This window comes from Gopherus flavomarginatus, chromosome 8, assembly GCF_025201925.1.
Source record: "Gopherus flavomarginatus isolate rGopFla2 chromosome 8, rGopFla2.mat.asm, whole genome shotgun sequence".
Taxonomy (NCBI): Eukaryota; Metazoa; Chordata; order Testudines; family Testudinidae; genus Gopherus; species Gopherus flavomarginatus.
The window spans coordinates 55,991,683-56,009,569 of NC_066624.1; the positions used below are offsets into that span (position 1 = coordinate 55,991,683).

Consider the following 17,887-nt stretch of genomic DNA (forward strand, 5'->3'; position numbering starts at 1 on the left):
TCACAACAGTGTAGGTGTGGGGGACAAAACACCACCTGATTAAACAGTAGGTAAGAGAGGGGTGGCGCTGGACTCCATCCCGTAATACTCTGGTAACCCAGTTAACTCTCTCATGACCACCTTACACAGTTAGGGAGACTCAGTGAGAGCCAGTACCATCAGGTATTCAGGCAGAAGGCATGTTTGGGTCTTGGGTGGTTAAAGTAGGTGACTCAGAGTGTGAAGCTGTGGGTTCCTTATCAGGGTCTCTACAGACTCACTGTGTGACCTTGTGCAGGTCACGTCCTCACTCTGTGTCTCAGCTACCCCATCTGTAAGATGGAAATGCTAATGTTAACTTACTGCGTGCGGGCACTGCGAGGCTAAACTTGTTCATGTCTGTAATGTGCCACGAGATCCTCAGAGGAGGGGCTACATAAGTACAAAGTGTCATAGCACCAACAATATCACAAATAGGACAAAGAGGCAGGTTAGCAGAGAGACGTTTTGTGTTTGATTCTTCATGTTCTTGCAAAGCCTTGAGCAAGCTGTCAGATACCCACAACAAAGCACAGGGAAAGCACAGCAACTACAGCTACCTATACATCATCATCATTATACTCTCAGCTGCTGCTTGTGCGTTAGTACAGAGGAACTGAAATGCTGTGACAGATGTAGAAATCTGTTAAAAAAGGGGAGCAGGGCCTTTCCCCACCTGCCCTACAACCACAGGCCACACACTGTGTAGAATACCCGCCCCCCTGGGGTTGGCTTTATCAACAAAGCAACAATAAGAAAAATTTCAGTTCAAACCTACTCCCCAGGATTGGGTGCTGCTATGCCTCCTCTCTCTCAGCCCACACCCTGGATCCTCAATTCCCAAATAGCCCCTCCCACCTCCCTTCTATAAGTAGCAAATTGAGCCACCTGCCTTAATGGGTCAGCAGAACCCACTTAACTAAACATCTTCTGCTTCAATGTGGGATATCCTCCCTCCTCCCTGCACTGCCTGCTACTCTTCAGTGCTTCCGGGCTGATTCATGGTGGTTAATTATTAGACTGTCCGCAAAGATGGTTAGACTGGGAGGTGGATGGACAACATGTCTAGAAAATAATGCTAAACTCTGCCTTAGCCTTGTTATGTTAAAATGGAAACTCATAACTATGTAGTTTAGGCTCCAAATTTAGCTATTTTGTTTTCTTTAACAATTTCATGGATTAAAAAAGAAAAAGGAAAAAAAAAGCAACAAAAATATTTTTGTGGGGAGGAGGAATTAATCCACTCCCTAAAGGATTGGAAATCCAAACACAGTAAGTAGGTAAGAATCAGAAAGTGAAACTGATTAGAAACTGAAAGTGAAACTGACTGGTCTAGTTGCATTGTCCCATTGGAGGGCTCAGCAATAGGTGAAGGAAAGTAACTGAGATTTCAGGGTTGATTCAGTGTTGCTAATCTCAGGAGTTATTACCACACTAACACACAGGTGTATATATATTAGGAGCCAGATCCTCAGATGGTATAAATTGGCATGATAAAGGATATAAAACATGAATGGCTGAAGAAGGTAGACAGAAGGGAAATAAGTGCCCTTTTTCATAGCACAAGAAGGAGACATTTAAGGAAATTAAAAGGTGGCAAATTGAAAGCCGAATAAAGGAAATCCTTTTTCACATAATGCACAGTTAGCCTGTGGAACTCACTGCCACAGGAAGTCATTGAGGCCAAGAATTCAGCAAGATTAAAAAAGGGATTGGATATTTCTAAAGATAACAAGAATACCCAGTTATAATAGTTAAGGCTAATAAGTTGTGGAAGAGATATTAAACCTCATGCTTCAGGGTTTATACCAACCTCTAACTAGTAGGGATCAAGATGAAACCTAATGTGAGGAGCAGATAATCCCACAGTTGCCACCATGGGGCACTTCCACCTTCCTCTGAAGCAATGGATACTGGCCACTGGACTAGATGGGTCTCACCAGGTCTGGAAGTGCCTATGCTCCTTTGGCGCTGAAGCTCTGTGGGTTTATGGTAGCTCAGGATCTGGCTCTAGATTTCTGTTTTGACAGTGTCTCTGAACTTTCTTGCTTTGTAAATTCATCTCTGACTCCTAGCCTTACTTCTCAGAAAGAGAAGGTCAATATCTTACCAGGAGGCTGCTATTCTCCCTCCTATTCCCACCCCTCCCACTGGTGTTAATATCTCTGCATTCATCTCCTCACCCTCCCTCCTTAGAGCACGAGGAATCATGGATCTTTAGCTGAGCACAAAATATGCTGTAATAGGGACCTTGTGAGCCGAGAGGAAAGCTGGAATGGCCAGAATCCCACAGTGGAAGTGGTCGATTTAGGCTGTGGCTTTCAAAGTCACCTTGGGAAGCTAGATGCCCAAGTCCCATTGAAAGTCAATCCTGACACTTAGCCCTCTTTGAAAATCCCATTTTAGCTTGATGCACATAGGAGGGGGAGGGGGAAGAGTTTTGAAGGATGCTAGTGCAGTGGCGGTAAGTTCCAGAGGAAAAGGGTCTTCACTGGTGCAAGAGCCCTGGGCCCAGAGGGATCTAATGCAGCCCCAGGAGCGTTGGAGCCAGGCTGGGCAGAACTGACCCTGGTTCAGTGTTTATGCTGGACAGCCTCCACCTGCTGAGCTCCTGGGGAGCCCTGGCCAGAATCTGAAGCTGCTCCTCCCTTGGCAGAACCTCTGGGGGAACATAGTAGTGGTCCCAGGGGTGAATTTGCTTAGAGGTGCAACCTGGGCCTCCTTGCTCCCAGGGAGGTGAATCTGGACATACTACCCTGAGTTGAAATAAATTGGTAGAGCTCCACTGGAGTCCGTGGGGTTACATCAGTTTACAGCAGCCAGCTGAGGACCTGGCTGTGTGTCTACAAGTTAAACTCCACACCCTTCTACAGGCTCCTTGGATTCTCTAACCAACAGCTCACTTTCACAATCGGTGCTTTCTTTATTAATCCTCTGTCCAGCCCTCAAAGTCCATGCAACTTGTGCTCTGCACTCTCCTGGCAAGACTCTCTCAAGACACCAGAGGCAAACGACAAGTACGTGTATGTCCACGTGTGGTCCAGATGCTGCTCAGACATCAGCAGTGATAGTGATCAGCCTCAGGGGAGGGTTCAGAAGATGGGGGCCATCAAAAGGGGAGGTAGACAACAGTGACTGGATGGCTCAGGGACTGACAAGGACCTACGGAGCTTTGTGTATCAGTGGTTCAAACCCAACTCAGGTCAAGAGTGGCTGCATGTAGTTACCTTCAGATGGCTGCTTGAGGGATGGCTCTGAGTGCTATGGCCTCAGTCCAGTTCCTAGGAGACATTAATCCAGCTCCCAAAAGCCACTAGCATGACTGATGTCCTTAGCAGCCTCTGCAGAGGTGCCAGGAGGGGATGTGCAACCAGCCCTTAGAGGCACTCCTGTTAAAACAGGGTTGAAGTGGGTTGACAGTGTGCTGTGAAAATAGCAAGCACTGTTCATACTGCACCTCTTGTGTAGGTCAAGATAGAGCTCTTGTCTCTGGAGGTATCAATCCAGGACATATTTCATACAAAATTGGGTTGAGATACCATCACAATTGTCCCCGTTTACAGCCTGTCGTTGCACTGCTGACATGCTAATGGTAGAGGCCAAGGTGATGAGTGGGAGCATAAAAGTCTCCATCCAGCTTTGGAGTGCGGAGGAAACTTTCTCAGCTAGGATGAAATGTGATGGACAGGATGGTCTAGATCTCATTCAGACTTTGATTTAAGTGTTTCCTCTCCTTTCTGGAGGAGGTGGGAGTGGCTAGATCGTTGTATGTTGCTGGCTTGGCCTATGTGAGTGTTGTAGGGTTGCCAACTGTCTAATCACACAAACCCAAACACTTTTGCCCTGGCCCCTGCCCCGCCCTTTTCAGCCTCTTCTCCCAGGCCTCACCCCACTCACTCCATCCCCCCTCCCTCTGTGGCTTGCTCTTCCCCACCCTCACTCACTTTCACCAGGCTGGGGCGGGGGTTGCAGTGTGGGAGAGGGTGCGGGGTGCAGGCTCTTGGAGGGAGTTTGGGTGCTGGAGGGGGCTCAGGGCTAGGGCACGGGGTTGGGATGCAGGATGGGGTTTGGGGTGCTGGCTCCAGGAAGGGGCTCAGGGCTGGGGCAGAGGGTGCAGGAGGTGGTGAGGGGTGTGGGCTCCAGCCGGGTGGCACTTACCTCGGGCAGCTCCCAGATGGCGGTGCAGCAGGGCTAAGGCAGGCTCCCTACCTGCCCTGGTCCCATGCCGCTCCCAGCCAGCACGTCACTGCGGCCCCTGGAGGGGGCAAGGGGCTCCATGCGCTGCCCCTGCCTGCAGGCACTGCCCCCGTAGCTTCCATTGGCCACAATTCCCAGCCCCCCAGGGGCTGCAGAGACATGATGGCCATTTCCAGGAGCAGCATGGAGCCAGGGCAGGTAGGGAGCCTGCCTTGGCCACGCTGCACCACCAGACTTTTAGTAGCCTAAAATCTCCCGGTTTGGCTCCAGTGGCCTCTGGGAGATACAGCCTGATTCTGGGAGACTCCCAAAGAAACCGGGAGGGTTGGCAACTCTGGAGTTGTGGAAGAGCAGAAGGAGCTCATTTCCAGGGTGGCTTTAGAGGAGCATCTGTGCTTGCGGCTGCAGGTTTTCAGGTTTAATTTAGTACTTACTTGTATTACAGAAGCAGCCCTCCACGATCAGGCCCTCGGTCTGTTGGGCACTGAATGTGCACACAAAATGAGCCCTGAAGAGCCTACACTCTAAATAGACATGGGTGGAAAAAAGGAGAGAGCATCATCCCCATTTGACAGACAGGGAACTGGCACTGAGAGGGATTAAATGATTTACCTAAGGTCACACAGCAGGTCAGTAGCAGAGATCTGCTCAGGCCTAATTTTTAGGCTCAACCCAGACAGGGTTTTCCAACACAGCTCCCCTCTCCCCCACTCCATCCCCTAACCTTGAGTCAGCATCACCATTTCCTGTACATGGGCTTCTCTCTCCTTCTCCTGCCAGAGCTGGCACAGGCTCCTGCCATCTGTAGCCCCTGGTGTGGTGAATGTTCTGTGCAATGACTCTGCAGCTGGCACACCCACTCTGGAGTGCAGCATAATGAGGTGCCAGCTGCCAGGGTGCACAGATGCCCCCACAGGTGCATGGAGAAGAGCCAACCTGACCCAACCTGAGCCCAAGAGGATCCTACTGTTTCCCCAACTGAACCTTGTAGTAGGATCCCATCAGGTTGGAGGCAGGTTGCCGGGCTCTAGAACCCAGTTCTTCTGAGTGTGCGGCCAGTGCCTTAACCTCAAGGCCATCCTTCCCAGACCAACCTATGCTGGCATCCAAGCACTTTTCATCTCACTTCCATGGCTCTGAATCAGGATCCATTCCACTGAAGTCAGGGCCTGATCGCCAGCTCACTGGCAGCAGTGAACTGTAGATCGCTGAGGGTGCAAAACTGTAGATTATTGAGGGTGGTCACATGTGGAGGAACAGAACCAGAGGCCGGTGTCTGAAAACCTGGCCCTAAATGGCCAAGTCTAAAGTCTGGCAGGGTTTGACACCTCTGGGCTGTACAGAGGCGTGAGCCATGGATGAATTTTTAAGAAAGATGAATTCAGACTGGAAGAGGTGCAGAGAAGGGCTACAGGATGGTCAGAGGAATGGAGAACCTACTTTATGAGAGAAGACTCAAAGAGCTTGGCTTGTTTAGCCTAACCAAATGAAGGCTGAGGGGAGATATGATTGCTCTCTATAAATACACCAGAGGAATAAACACCAGAGAGTGAGAGAAGTTATTTAAGTTATAAACCAATGTGGACACAAGAACAAATGGCTATAAATTGTTCATCAACAAGTTTAGACTCAAAATTAGATGAAGTTCTGAAACAGAATCCCAAGGGGACCAGTGGGGGGTAAAAAATTTAACTGGCTTCAAGATTGAACTTGGTAAGTTTATGGAGGAGATTGTGTGATGGGACTGCCTACAACGGCATGTGGCCTATCAGCCACTCCTAGTAGTAAAAATTCCCAATGGCTAGAGACAGGACAGTAGATGGGGAGGGCTCTGAGTTACTGTGGAGAATTCTCTCTCAGGTGTCTGGCTGGTGGGTCTTGCTCAGGGTCTAACTGATCACCATCAGGTTCAAAGTAGTGTAAACAGCGGATTCCCTGTAATGTGAAGTCTTTAAACCATGATATGAGGAGGGCAGTAACTGAGCCAGAGGTTCTGGATCTATTTTAGGAGTGGGCAGGTGAGGTTCTATGGCCTGCATTGTGCAGGAGGTCAGACTAGATGATCAGGATGGTCCCTTCTGAGCTTAGAGTCTATGAGTTCTAGGTGATCAGCCTCCCCGTTTCTGGCAGGCTGGGAAGATGGTTGGAGAAAGAGAAGAGCTGAAGGGGGACAATGGAGAAAAGAGGGTGGTCAGACCACCGGGGTAGCCAGCAGAGCTCAGCCACTCAGGGGTTAAGTGGTGGGGGGTGAGCCTGGTCCAGAACCGCTGCCGGGGCAGTTTTTGGGAAGGGCGGGGGAAAGAGGCAGCGCTCTCCAGACGGAAATATTGAAATGGAGCCTCCTTAATACGGTTAGGTTTTTTTCCTCTCTCTCTTTTTTAATTCTGTTGCAGTCATTATCCAGGGAGCGGATACACGGAGCCCTATGGGGAGTTCTAATGGGCCGATTCAATTTCAGCTGGATGACGCCACTTAGCCAAGGCATTAAGAGCTCCAGCTCCGGGAAGGCGAACGACAGAGGGAGCGAACAGGGGGTCGGAGCGAGCAAGCGAGCTTGTACTAAGGAGCAGCAAACCCCTCCCCTCTCACCCATTCACAAGACGAGCGCGGCGGAGAGCTGCATTCACAAATCGCCAGCCGGCAGCCTCAGCCCCCCCGCTGCCCAGAGCCACCCCCCACCAGCACCTACCTGACTAGCCCCCGCAGCCTTGCCCAGCTCACGCTGGCTCCCCGCACCGCCCAGCAGGCTGTAGCCGGAGAACGGGCCGGATCTGGGCAGGGAACCTGGGCGTCCGGGCTGCTCGCTGTAGCGACGGATCTCGCCAGCCCATAGCCGCGCAAACACAGACCCCGAGCTCAGGTCAGCGCAGGGAGAGGCGGCAGGAGCGGGGCTTGCCCTGGCTCTGAGGAGGACCGAGAAGGAGTTTTCATTCAGACTTGCTCCAGCGCCAGGCGGGCCGGGAGCGTGCAGGGCTCTGGCCCCAGCTGGGAAGGTGCCGTTAGCTGCATGGACCTGCACTGGCCTCGAGGTAAGCGCGTCTCGCCCATTGCCATGCGGGCTGCCCGCGGAGACCCCCGGCTGTCTCCCTGAGCGGAGCGGAGCGGAGCAGACCGCTGGGCGCCGGCCTTGGGGGCTCAGAGCCCCAACGCTCGCGAGCGATCGCGGGGCGCTACCTCTGCGGCTCCTCGCCGCCCGCTGGGGCGCGCACTGGAGAGCTGAGCCGCGCAAAGCCTGCGGAGCCAGTGCGTGCCGGGACGCGGCGTGCACCTGTAGCGCCGCCTTGCAGGGGCTGTAGCGACTCGGCGAGGAGCAGAGGGAGAAGCCTGGTGTGTCCTCGTGGGCTGCGAGCTCCCGGGCTCGCCTCGCACACCCAGCACGGCAGCTCCCGAGCACCACGGCTGGAGGCGTGTGTTAGTCCGGCCGCTGTGTCCGAGACCAGGTCACCCAGTGCCCGACAGGTCCTGGAACCTCGCCCGGTTCCCAAGCAAGCCCCGCTCTGGGAGCCAGGCTGGGCGGAGGCGCTGGCTGGAGAAGGTGCACTGCCACCAGGGTCCCCGCTCTGGGGGTGGCTGCGGGAGCTGAACCGCACGGCACCGGCCCACGGTCCCTCCCCAGGAACGCCGGGAGGGAGCCTTTGCAGGAGGCGCGGGATAGTGAAGGAGAGAAAGGAGCCCGGCACCGCCAGTCTCACAATCCGGGGTAGAGCGATCTCCTCGCCCGGCCGCTGTGAAACTCGTTCCTGGCTGCTCGGCATGTTTCCTGCGGCAGAAAGCGCCTGTGAATCATTTGCCTTTACAATCTCGCCCTATGGCCCATTATCGCACACACTTCACAGGGTTTTGGGTAGCCCGGGGCCATAAAACTGCCCGGCTTCCGGGGCTTGTCAGGCAGCGATCATCAGGCTGGGAAATAGCAGCGTCGGGCCGGGGGGGGGGGGCAAAGAGTCTCATTAGCGTACCAGCGCGGCTGGATAGCAGCTGGCCCCTGCCTGTTAGCCAGGTGGTTGGTCAGGGCTCTTCACTAAAGAGCTAATGATATGAAATACACACAATACTGTAGGCAGGAGGGAAAGCAGACTGAGAACAGAGACATGAATGGCTGTGCGCACTCAGGGTTTTAATGGGGTTATGGGAGGGGTGTCGAAATGGGACTAGACCTGCTTAAGTCAACAGTGAAACTCCCAGGCTGCCATGGGAACTGCACTGGGCACCAGGTTTGGAGAAAGTGGGTATTTCAAGGCCCAGAGGAGATTCCAAGCTCCTTTGGTACAGGAAAAATCAGCTGTAAGGCGAACGTGACAGCAGCAAGCAGGCTTCATTGGGCTGTGGGCCTCCCGGACAAGGGAGTGGGAGTGCTGTCTTTCAAAGCCATGGCCTTGCCCCCCTACCCCCCATTCTGCCAGAGAAAGGCTGAACTAGAAGGCAGGCAATAGGTATCACCTCAGCTGGAGTTGGGGTGGGGGATGGGGTGGTGCCAGACAAGACCCAGGTGTTCTGGAGTGCAAGAGGGGGTTGGAGAAGAAAACTGGCAATTCAAATGATGATACCAATGAACAAATATTTTTGATGGAAAAAGTGTGATTTTTTTTTGTCATGCTATGAAAAGCTTAGACCAGGGGTCGGCAACCTTTCAGAAGTGGTGTGCCGAGTGTTCATTTATTCATTCTAATTTAAGGTTTTGCGTGCCAGTCATACATTTTAATGTTTTTAGAAGGTCTCTTTCTGTGTCTATCATATATAACTAAACTATTGTTGAATGTAAAGTAAATAAGGTTTTTAAAATGTTTAAGAAGCTTCATGTAAAATTAAATTAAAACGCAGAGCCCCCCAGACCAGTGGCCAGGACCTGAGCAGTGTGTGCACCACTGAAAATCAGCTCGCGTGCCACCTTCGGCACCCATGCCCTAGGTTGCCTACCCCTAGCTTAGACGCTGTCATGAATAATACTATACAAACTCCTGAGAGAGAGAGGTATGAGGCTAGATCTATCTAATGTATATGGGGTGGACAGACAGACAGGGCTAGACATATATGCACTCACACATAAAAGAATGGCTATGGGGACAGACAGACAAAGGAATTTGTAGAGGAATAGACAGACATACAGAGAGATAGAGGGGTGTTATGAGGATATATAGACACACAGATAGAGAGATAGAGGGGTGTGTATGGGGTAGACAAATAGAGAGCTAGCTAGAGCTCATAAATAAGTGCATGGATTTTGCTCATATTTTCCCGTATAATTCCCCTTTGGGTTGAGACCCAGACTGGAAAAGTTCAGCTGACAATAACCCCTCCCCACAGCTATGAGGAATTTGTTATGACAGTGGGTTTGCAACTTCAACCATGGGCCAAATCCCCAGCTGGGCTGAACTCCTGCAGCTGCCTCTGAACCTGCTGGGAGTTGCAAGTCCCCAGCCCTTTGCAGGATGTGGCCCCGTAACACTAGCACAGATAGTCTTGTAGAACCAGACAGATGATGGAACTAGGAGGCCTGATGTGGTTTCCATCATATCTAGGGTTTAGAGTTTGGTTCAATGGCTCTCAGCACCTCGACTATACAAATTGTTCCAGTACCCTTGGATCCAGAGGAAAGCAAGCCCCAGTAGGGTGACCAAACAGCAAATATGAAAAATTGGGAAGGGTTGGGAGGTAATAGGAGCGTATATAAGAAAAAGACCCCAAAATCAAGACCATCCCTATAGAATTGGGACATCTGGTCACCCTAAGCCCCAGTGGCATCTAAATACACAGTATTGGGGTCACCTCCTCAGCTGGTGTGAATCAGTGCAGCTCCACTGAATTCAGCTGAGCTCTGCCGATTCATCCCAGCAGAGGATCTGGCCTGTGAATCTTTCGCCACACTGATCTGTGGAGGCATAGGTATGGCTTGGTAAATACATCAATAGACAGAAGTGCGTGTATGTGCATCTCAAGCTCACCCCATCCCTAGTAAATTTCCCAGCTCCTGTTGCTGCTGCTGCTCCCTGCTGAATGGGCTGTTCTCTTGATCTGAAACAGGCTATAGTAGTTTTTTCTCTCAGTGGCTGCCAGTTCCCTGCCTATTCATCCCTGACTTTTTTCCTTTACCTTCGCCTGCAGTATCTATTTCAGTCCATCCTGCCGGCTGGATTGGATTCATCACATCCGGAATGGCAAACAATTTATTGTCATTCAATCCATTTTTATCCTGTTGGGCATCGGGAGCCCTGCTGGGTCCTACTGCCCATTCTGTCCAGAATCGTATCTTCTGAGCCCAGCCTCCAGCAAGCCTCGAATCACATCCTCTTGGCCCTGGCACCCACTGGATTTGGCGTTATAGCTACTGAATGCTAGATTCTAACAGGTCCAAAATCAACTGCACTGACCCCCAGTGACCAGGCAGGTCTGAAAGTGTACTGTAGTTACTGGGTCCTAGAAAACACTGGGTCTGAAATCCTCTCTGCTGAGGCTTCTGCCCAGGGATCTGGAATCCTCTCCAATGTATCTGAGTATCCTGAATCCTATCTGCCAGATCCCAGTCCTGCTGGATCCTTGATCTCGCTGGTTCCTGAATTCTATCATCTGAGTACAAAGTCCTGTTCACAAGATCCTAGTGCCCACTGGATCCAGAACCTAGCCATTAGGCCCCAGTGTCCAAGCCCTGCAGGTCCCATTGCCTTCCAAGTCTCTTATCGTAGTCCTGCTGGTCCCAGTGCTCTCCAGTTTCCATGTCCTTTCCTTTGAGTTATAGTAACTTCCAGGTTCTGTGTCCTAGCACTCAGTCATACTGCCCTCAAAACTGCTGGGTTCTACTGTCATCTCAACCCTCACATCCTACCTTTTGGGTCTTGGTTCCAAACTCTATGCTCTCTGGGTCCTGTTTCTCTCCAGCTAGCTCATGCTACCTGCATGGGATCTAGTGTTCTATGGGACCCATATCCTACCCTCTGGTGCCTTTCTAGATCCTGAGTGTGATCCACCGGGCCAGGCCCTGTACTGACACACAGCCATGGAATTAGCATCAGTACTGCTCACATGCCCTGGACAAAGTCATAGAATCATAGAAGGTCATAGAAGATTAAGATTGGAAGAGACACCAGAAGGCCATCTAGTCCAACCCCCTGCTCAAAGCAGGACCAATCCCAAGTAAATCATCCTAGCCAGGGCTACATCAAGCTGGGCCTTAAAAACCTCTAAGAATGGAGATTCCACCACCTCCCTAGGTAACCTATTCCAGTACTTCACCATCCTCTTAGTGAAATAGTTTTTCCTAATATCCAACCTAGACCTCCCCCAGTGCAACTTGAGACCGTTATCCATTGTCCTGTCATCTGCCACCACTGAGAACAGCCTAACTCCATCCCCTTTGGAGTCCCCTTTCAGGTAGTTGAAGGCTTATATCAAATCCCCCCACCCTTTCTCTTCTGCAGTCTAAATAACCTCAGTTCCCTCAGCATGTCCTCATAAGTCAAGTGCCCCAGCCCCCTAATAATTTTTGTTGCCCTCAGCTGGAGTCTCTCCAATTTTTCCACATCCTTTCTGTAGTGGGGGCCCCAAAACTGGATGCAATACTTTAGATGTGGCCTCACCAGTACTGAAGATAGGGAAATAATCACTTCCCTCAAACTGCTGGCAATGCTCCTATTAATGCAGCCCAATATGCCGTTTGCCTTCTTGGCAACAAGGGCACACTGCTGACTCATATCCAGCTTCTCATCCACTGTAATCCCCAGGTCCTTTTCTGCAGAACTACCACTTAGCCAGTTGGTCCCCAGCCTGTAGCGGTACATGGGATTCTTCCATCCTGAGTTCAGTCCCCTCTCATTCAGCCTGTCCTCCAGGCTCTTGTGTTCTCCAAATTCATTCTCCAAGTTCACTCTTTGTCATCCTACATACTGTATTACCAGTTCAACTGGTTGTTCATAATCGGTAGTCTCAAGGACTGTAGCTGTCCAGCCTACACATTAGTGGTGCAGCAAAGAAGTCCTATGAGCCCATGTGCCTCCCCTACCCAGCTTTCTCTAGACATCCAAGCTTACCTTGGGTTCCTTAGGGCCAGCTGTTTGCTCCCATCTACTGGGTTGGGTGTCGCACAGAAACCCCCTTGAATTAGCCATCCCAATGGCTCAGCATCATTGTGCTTCACTAGCTCAGACTGCTATTTACACCTAATGACTCCCTACTCTTCTGAACCCATTCAGTCAATAACGTACACTTCTGGGAAGAAGCTCATTCAGACTGTCCATTATACAGTGGACATGGTGAGCACATCTCGTTAGAGTCTGGTGCATTTCATGGCCATTCTGTATTCATCCTGACATTTGCTGGATCTTATTGCCCTTCCCCCCACTTAACCCCTCCCTCTTAAACTAGTTTCTTCTGGTCTTATTCCTGGCTTCACATCTGACTAGGGACCACCTGTCTGAGAAAACCCTACATTTACTGTCAGTGCTACCTGGTCTGGCTTATTAGCCAGAACAGCCCCCCCTTTCTCCTCCTCCCCCCATCCTCCCCCAGTGGGATGATGGCTAGAGAGAAGGCATTATAAAGATACTGAAACCACTTGTCCAACGCTTATTAAGAAATGTTGAAAATCCACTGTTGGGCAAAGGCAGTCCTGGTGCATCTTTGAAGTCTCTTTAAGCAGCTGATCCTAATCCCTTCCTCCCATAAAGCATACTAGATATTTTAGCAGCACAATACAATACAATGAAATCAGATTGGTTGCCTCTTCTTTCCTTCTGGAGACTAGGGCCAGGACAGATCTCACTTTAACAATCAAAGTAAGTTGCCGTGCTCTTGTCTGTTCTTTCAAGGTCAGCCTAGCTAATGAAAATCAATCTTCTCTCCACTTTGCACTGCATGGGTAGTATTTTACCCACAGTTTCTGGCCTACAGGCAAGTCTCCTCTGTCATCATCAGACTGGTTTTCTGAATATGTCTAAAGCCAGTGAAGAGGGTCAGTATTTAAATAGCTTCCTTCTGCAGAAATGTGGGCTGTGAAAACATCCATGCAGCGTATGGTTGCCTGTAGAACGTGCAAGATGAGGACAGATTGTCATAAGAAAGCCAGAAAATACTACACTACTGTCAATGGAAAATACATACTGTTGATAGGTACCACCAACAGGTACAGTAAAAGATCATGACTTAAAATGATTTGCAACCCAGGCTGGTGTTGTTTTCAGTGTACAACACAAAACAATTAACTTTCTCTCCTTTTGTGTTGTTGGGTCACTTCCTGTACCCCAATTTGCACACAGCAGCACTATAAGAACTATCTAGTTTTGGTTATCCCTGCCATGAGGCTGTAACTAGAATCCATAGGCACACAAATCCTGTTCACATTTTTCTTCCTCCTCCCCCAGGACTGCCAATATCCTATGGTCACAGGTGTCTCTCAGGTTATTGTTCCTCCTACAGGCCATACCCAGGTCCAGAAATGCTGTCATCATGAGAAAGCGTTAATCCCTGAAGCTGAGTCAGATGGCAAATACCTTCCACCCATGGATCTTCCCCTGAATATTAGTCTCACCTTGAGGTTCCCTTAAACAGCATGGTTGGAGGCCATTCCCATCGCTGCGACCACTTGGCATAAAGCCACAATGTGTTTCCAGTGCTGCAGTGAGAATCAGGAAGTACTGCTTTCTGAAAACAAAATCCTGGCAGCTTCTATGCAGGTAGCATATCCTCTAACAAACTCTAATGGCCTGGAGTAGATCTGGTTAGCACGAACATTTTGTCACTATTGGAGGAAAAAAATGCTTTTCTCTGAGTGCTCATGAAGGAGGTAAGCATGATCTTTATGTGTCATGGAGTATGAATGGAAATGCTCTGGAGACCCCAGCAAAAACCAATGGGAAACTAAGTCTGAATCAAAGACATCAGAAATTTAGATATTGGCTCATCTTGTTCATCCCCTGGCCAGTGCAGGGATTGATCCATAAAGTATATGTTCAGCATTTTGTGCAAGAGAGGGAAGGGTGGGGTGGAAACCACAGGACAGATCATCATTCTCTTCCCAACTCTGTCCCAGGTTCTCTGTGTAGCTTGGAGAAGTCACTTCACATCTCTGGGCCTCAGTTGCCACCTTTCTAAAAAAAAGGACAATAATTCCCTATATTGGAGGTGTGGGACTTAACTTCTCAGTATTTGTGAAGTGCTTTGAGATCTGCAGCTGGGAAAAACTAGCAAAGATCAAAGTATTACTTTTTGCTTGAGTGACCCTGTGACAGGGCAATAGATCTCACCATTGAGAGATGTTTATTAGCTGACTAAGTCTTCCTGTCCTCATACTCACTCCAGTCCTCCCAGTTATGCCCAGTGGAATAATTCCTCTCCCTCTCTGCTGTTTATGTTCCTGTGGTAGCTTGTCTGTGGCTCTCCCATCACCCTTTGTTTCCTGGTTTGTTTCAATGATGGGGTTACGGTTGTAATTCAGGTGTCTTTTCTCTCTCTCCTGCTCTGTCCCTCTTCCCTAGGATTTTCCGATGTGCCCTGATGTTGCAAGCCCTTGTTGCTCTCATCCAGTGTGGCTGAACTCAACAGTGACGAGACAATGGATCTGCCTGCTGAGGACTTCCAACAAGTCCTCTCCATTGACCAGATCTGCTCCATCCGTGCCAGCAATGACTATGTGGAGAGACCCGCCATCTCCTTCAAGCAAACTCAGTCCAACCTATCCCTCTCACATCAGGCCCACAAGCAAGAGTGGTCTCAGGACTGCCTGGTGTCTTCCACCTTCCAGGACCTGCACCGTAGCCACAGCCACCACCACCAGATGTCGGCCTTGCAGCAGCACCTGAGTCATTCCAGCACTACCAGCTCTGTGTCTCACAGCACCACCACCTCGGATCAGCGGCTGCTGAGTGGGGTCACACCCTCACATTCTGGGCACTCCCTCATCCGGACGCAGCCCAGAGCAGGCGACCTGAAGCCTGAGGAACCACTGAAGGGTGTGGTGGAGAAGGCCACCCTCCATTCTGGACACCTCTTCATCTGCGAGGAGTGTGGACGTTGCAAGTGTGCCCGCTGCACAGCTGCCCGCAGCTTGCCCTCCTGCTGGGTCTGCAACCAGCGCTGCCTCTGCTCCCCAGAGAGTCTCATCGACTATGGGACTTGCCTGTGCTGTGTCAAGGGTCTCTTCTATCACTGCTCCACTGACGATGAGGACACCTGTGCTGATGACCCCTGCTCCTGTGGCTCGGGGTCCTGCTGCGCACGCTGGGCTGCTATGAGCTTCCTCTCTCTCCTCATGCCCTGCCTCTGCTGCTATTTCCCTACGCTGGGATGCCTCAAACTTTGCCAGCAGGGCTACGATAGTCTGAAACGTCCGGGCTGCCGCTGCCAGAACCACACCAACACAGTCTGCAGGAAGATCTCCTCCTCGAGTGGCACGCCTTTCCCTAAGACTCTGGATAAGCCGGTATGACCTTCCCAGGGATCAGAATTGGCTATTCTTCTTCACCTCCCTCCGCTGCATACCCACTTTGGGCACAAAGCAAACAGATGAACAATCTGCCAGTCACCAAGCCCCACAAAGGGAGTGTGAAGCACATTCTTGAGACAAAGGAATCGTGCTTTTGTGCCCAAGCCAAACGTGACGGGGTTTGCACATTTTGGCAAAGGACTAGGACAGAGGGAATCAGATGCTGACAATGCACTAGTGATCAACAGGGGGTTTTCAACATGGGAACTGGCTCAGGACTCTGTGACCTCAGAATGCCTTAGGAGCTGTTTTTCTGTGGTGGGTTTCAAAAGGGTGACATGTCCAAGCACTAGAATCCTCTGGGGACCAGACCACAGAAGCCCCCCACATCTCTTTCATCCATTTTCTCTCTGCAGCTTTCCTAAGTGGCACCTCCCACAGGCTTTTCCTCAGTTTTCTTTGCTATTGTGCTATAGGCCAGTCCCTGCAAAGGGAGATGAGCCACTGCAATGTACTAACAAATGGCAGCACCTTACTCCCCTTAGCAGAGCAAGAGAGAAAGCTTTCAATAATTTCAAGGTAAAAAGGAAAATAAGTGAGCCCAAATATCCAGTTTTTAGGGGCTCACTGGTCAGTGGAAATAGGACATGGATAGATTAAGGATCATGCTGGCATGGAAAGGGTGTGAAAGGGTGATGTGGACAGAAAGGAGTCCCACTCCCACTTTTGTACATCAGCGGGTCTTCAGCAAGCGGAAATCACTGTAGTAATTGGTATTTCAAAGTAGATTTGGCTAAGAACATGAAGCAGGTTAAATCCCAGGCTGAGGCGCAAGGGGACTGGATACCCTGAGGGAGTGGTAAAGGTCTGCTTGCAGAACCTTACAAAATGTAAGGTGTCACTGTGACTCTAGCCCAGATTGGTGGTGACTGACAGGTGACACCATCTGTTTAGTGGTGACTTGGTGGTTTCAGTCCATCCATTGGTGGTAAGCCTCTACCACAAGTGATACTCCTGTTGGCAGGCTCAGTGTAGAGGCCAAGAACTGGGTGGGCCATGGAACCTGGCCTTCCTCCTTACCTCTGGATGTCAGAGAGAGGTATATGAGTAGGGCAATGTGTAGGAAGCTTGCCCTTCTGCCCTGCCCAGTAGATCAACCGAGTCCTTCAGTCTCTGGGGCTGCCAATCTGGTACCTTTCACCAGCACTGAATTCACTTTAATAAAAGAAAAGGAAAGTTGAACCTTAAAAACAATTAAGAACCCCAACTTCTCTCCTTGTGCTGATGCTGTAAAAATGATCACGTCCTTGCCTGGCCCTGAAAATGGTGCTTAGCTGAGGCTCCAGCTTTGGGCTGGTGGGGAAAGGGAGATCTGTGTGTTAGAAACCAGAATGGGATGGGAAAAGCATGAAGCCAGCCTTCCCTCCCCAGCCAAAGCGCCTCAGTGTCCTCACTCATCTCCTCATGTTATAGAGAAAGCTACACAAAAGCAGACTGGCTGCACAGCTATGCATCCTATAGGCAAGCCTGATGTTGACATAGGTTGTCTGAGACAGGAGACACCTTCTGCAAACTAGAGATGGGTCTGAACCAAATCCAGAGATCTGGAGATCTTCAGACTATGGGGAGGTTTGGATCTGGGTGATGGTTCATGGTCAACACCTATAATAAGCCAAGCCAAGCCAAACCAAACCCCTGTACCTGAATGTTCCTGGTCCTTGAGGAAGTTCAGATCCAGATTGTAATATGAAATTTCCAGCTCACTCATCTCTGCTGTAAAACACGGTGCCAAACTCTGTTACAATCCCAATGACTTAAAAAACTTGGCCTGTGGAATGAAAGCCAGGTTGACCCTTCAGTGCTATCTCCCACCATCACATCCGTCCTCGGAGGGGTGTGTGTGTGTGTGTGTGTGTGTGTGTGTGTGTGTGTGTGTGAGAGAGAGAGAGAGAGAGAGAGAGAGAAAGAAGAGAAGAAGGCATAATAACCTTCCTGTTCCATTGGAGTAAAGGTTCAAGAGGATGTGCGAGAGCTGGAACGAATCCCTCAACTGTCCCAAATCTTCCTCCAAGGCACTCCAATATTTAGGGCACAGATGTTGCACCCACGTATCCACTGACTCCTCTTCTTCGTTTAGAATTACTTTGATATATTTTTGTATATATAAGTATAATGTTACGATGGCTAGGACTATTATAATAATATTCATGATATTGCTGTGAATGGTGCCATATGCAAGGTTTGGCTTCCTGGTACATTTAC

General features: G+C 50.2%; 1 protein-coding gene across 4 annotated transcripts; it reads left to right on the forward strand.

Moving 5' to 3' along the window:
- The first annotated feature begins 4,368 nt into the window (after nt 1-4,368).
- On the forward strand, nt 4,369-17,640 carry SPRY3 (sprouty RTK signaling antagonist 3). Of its 4 annotated transcripts, XM_050965656.1 has the most exons (4): nt 4,369-5,928; nt 6,609-7,244; nt 13,621-13,987; nt 14,679-17,640. In XM_050965656.1, the coding sequence occupies exon 4, from the start codon at nt 14,756-14,758 to the stop codon at nt 15,626-15,628; it is 873 nt and encodes a 290-aa protein (XP_050821613.1). In that variant the 5' UTR covers nt 4,369-5,928; nt 6,609-7,244; nt 13,621-13,987; nt 14,679-14,755; the 3' UTR covers nt 15,629-17,640. The 4 variants fall into 4 exon arrangements, with proteins under 4 accessions (XP_050821613.1, XP_050821611.1, XP_050821612.1 ...); XM_050965654.1 differs by lacking the exon at nt 13,621-13,987; XM_050965655.1 differs by lacking the exon at nt 13,621-13,987 and having other exon boundaries at nt 4,369-4,844.
- The last annotated feature ends 247 nt before the right edge of the window (nt 17,641-17,887 follow it).

Excerpts from the sequence above, each read along its gene's own strand:
- SPRY3 (XM_050965656.1), top strand. The coding sequence starts at position 14,756 with ATGGATCTGCCTGCTGAGGACTTCCAACAAGTCCTCTCCATTGACCAG.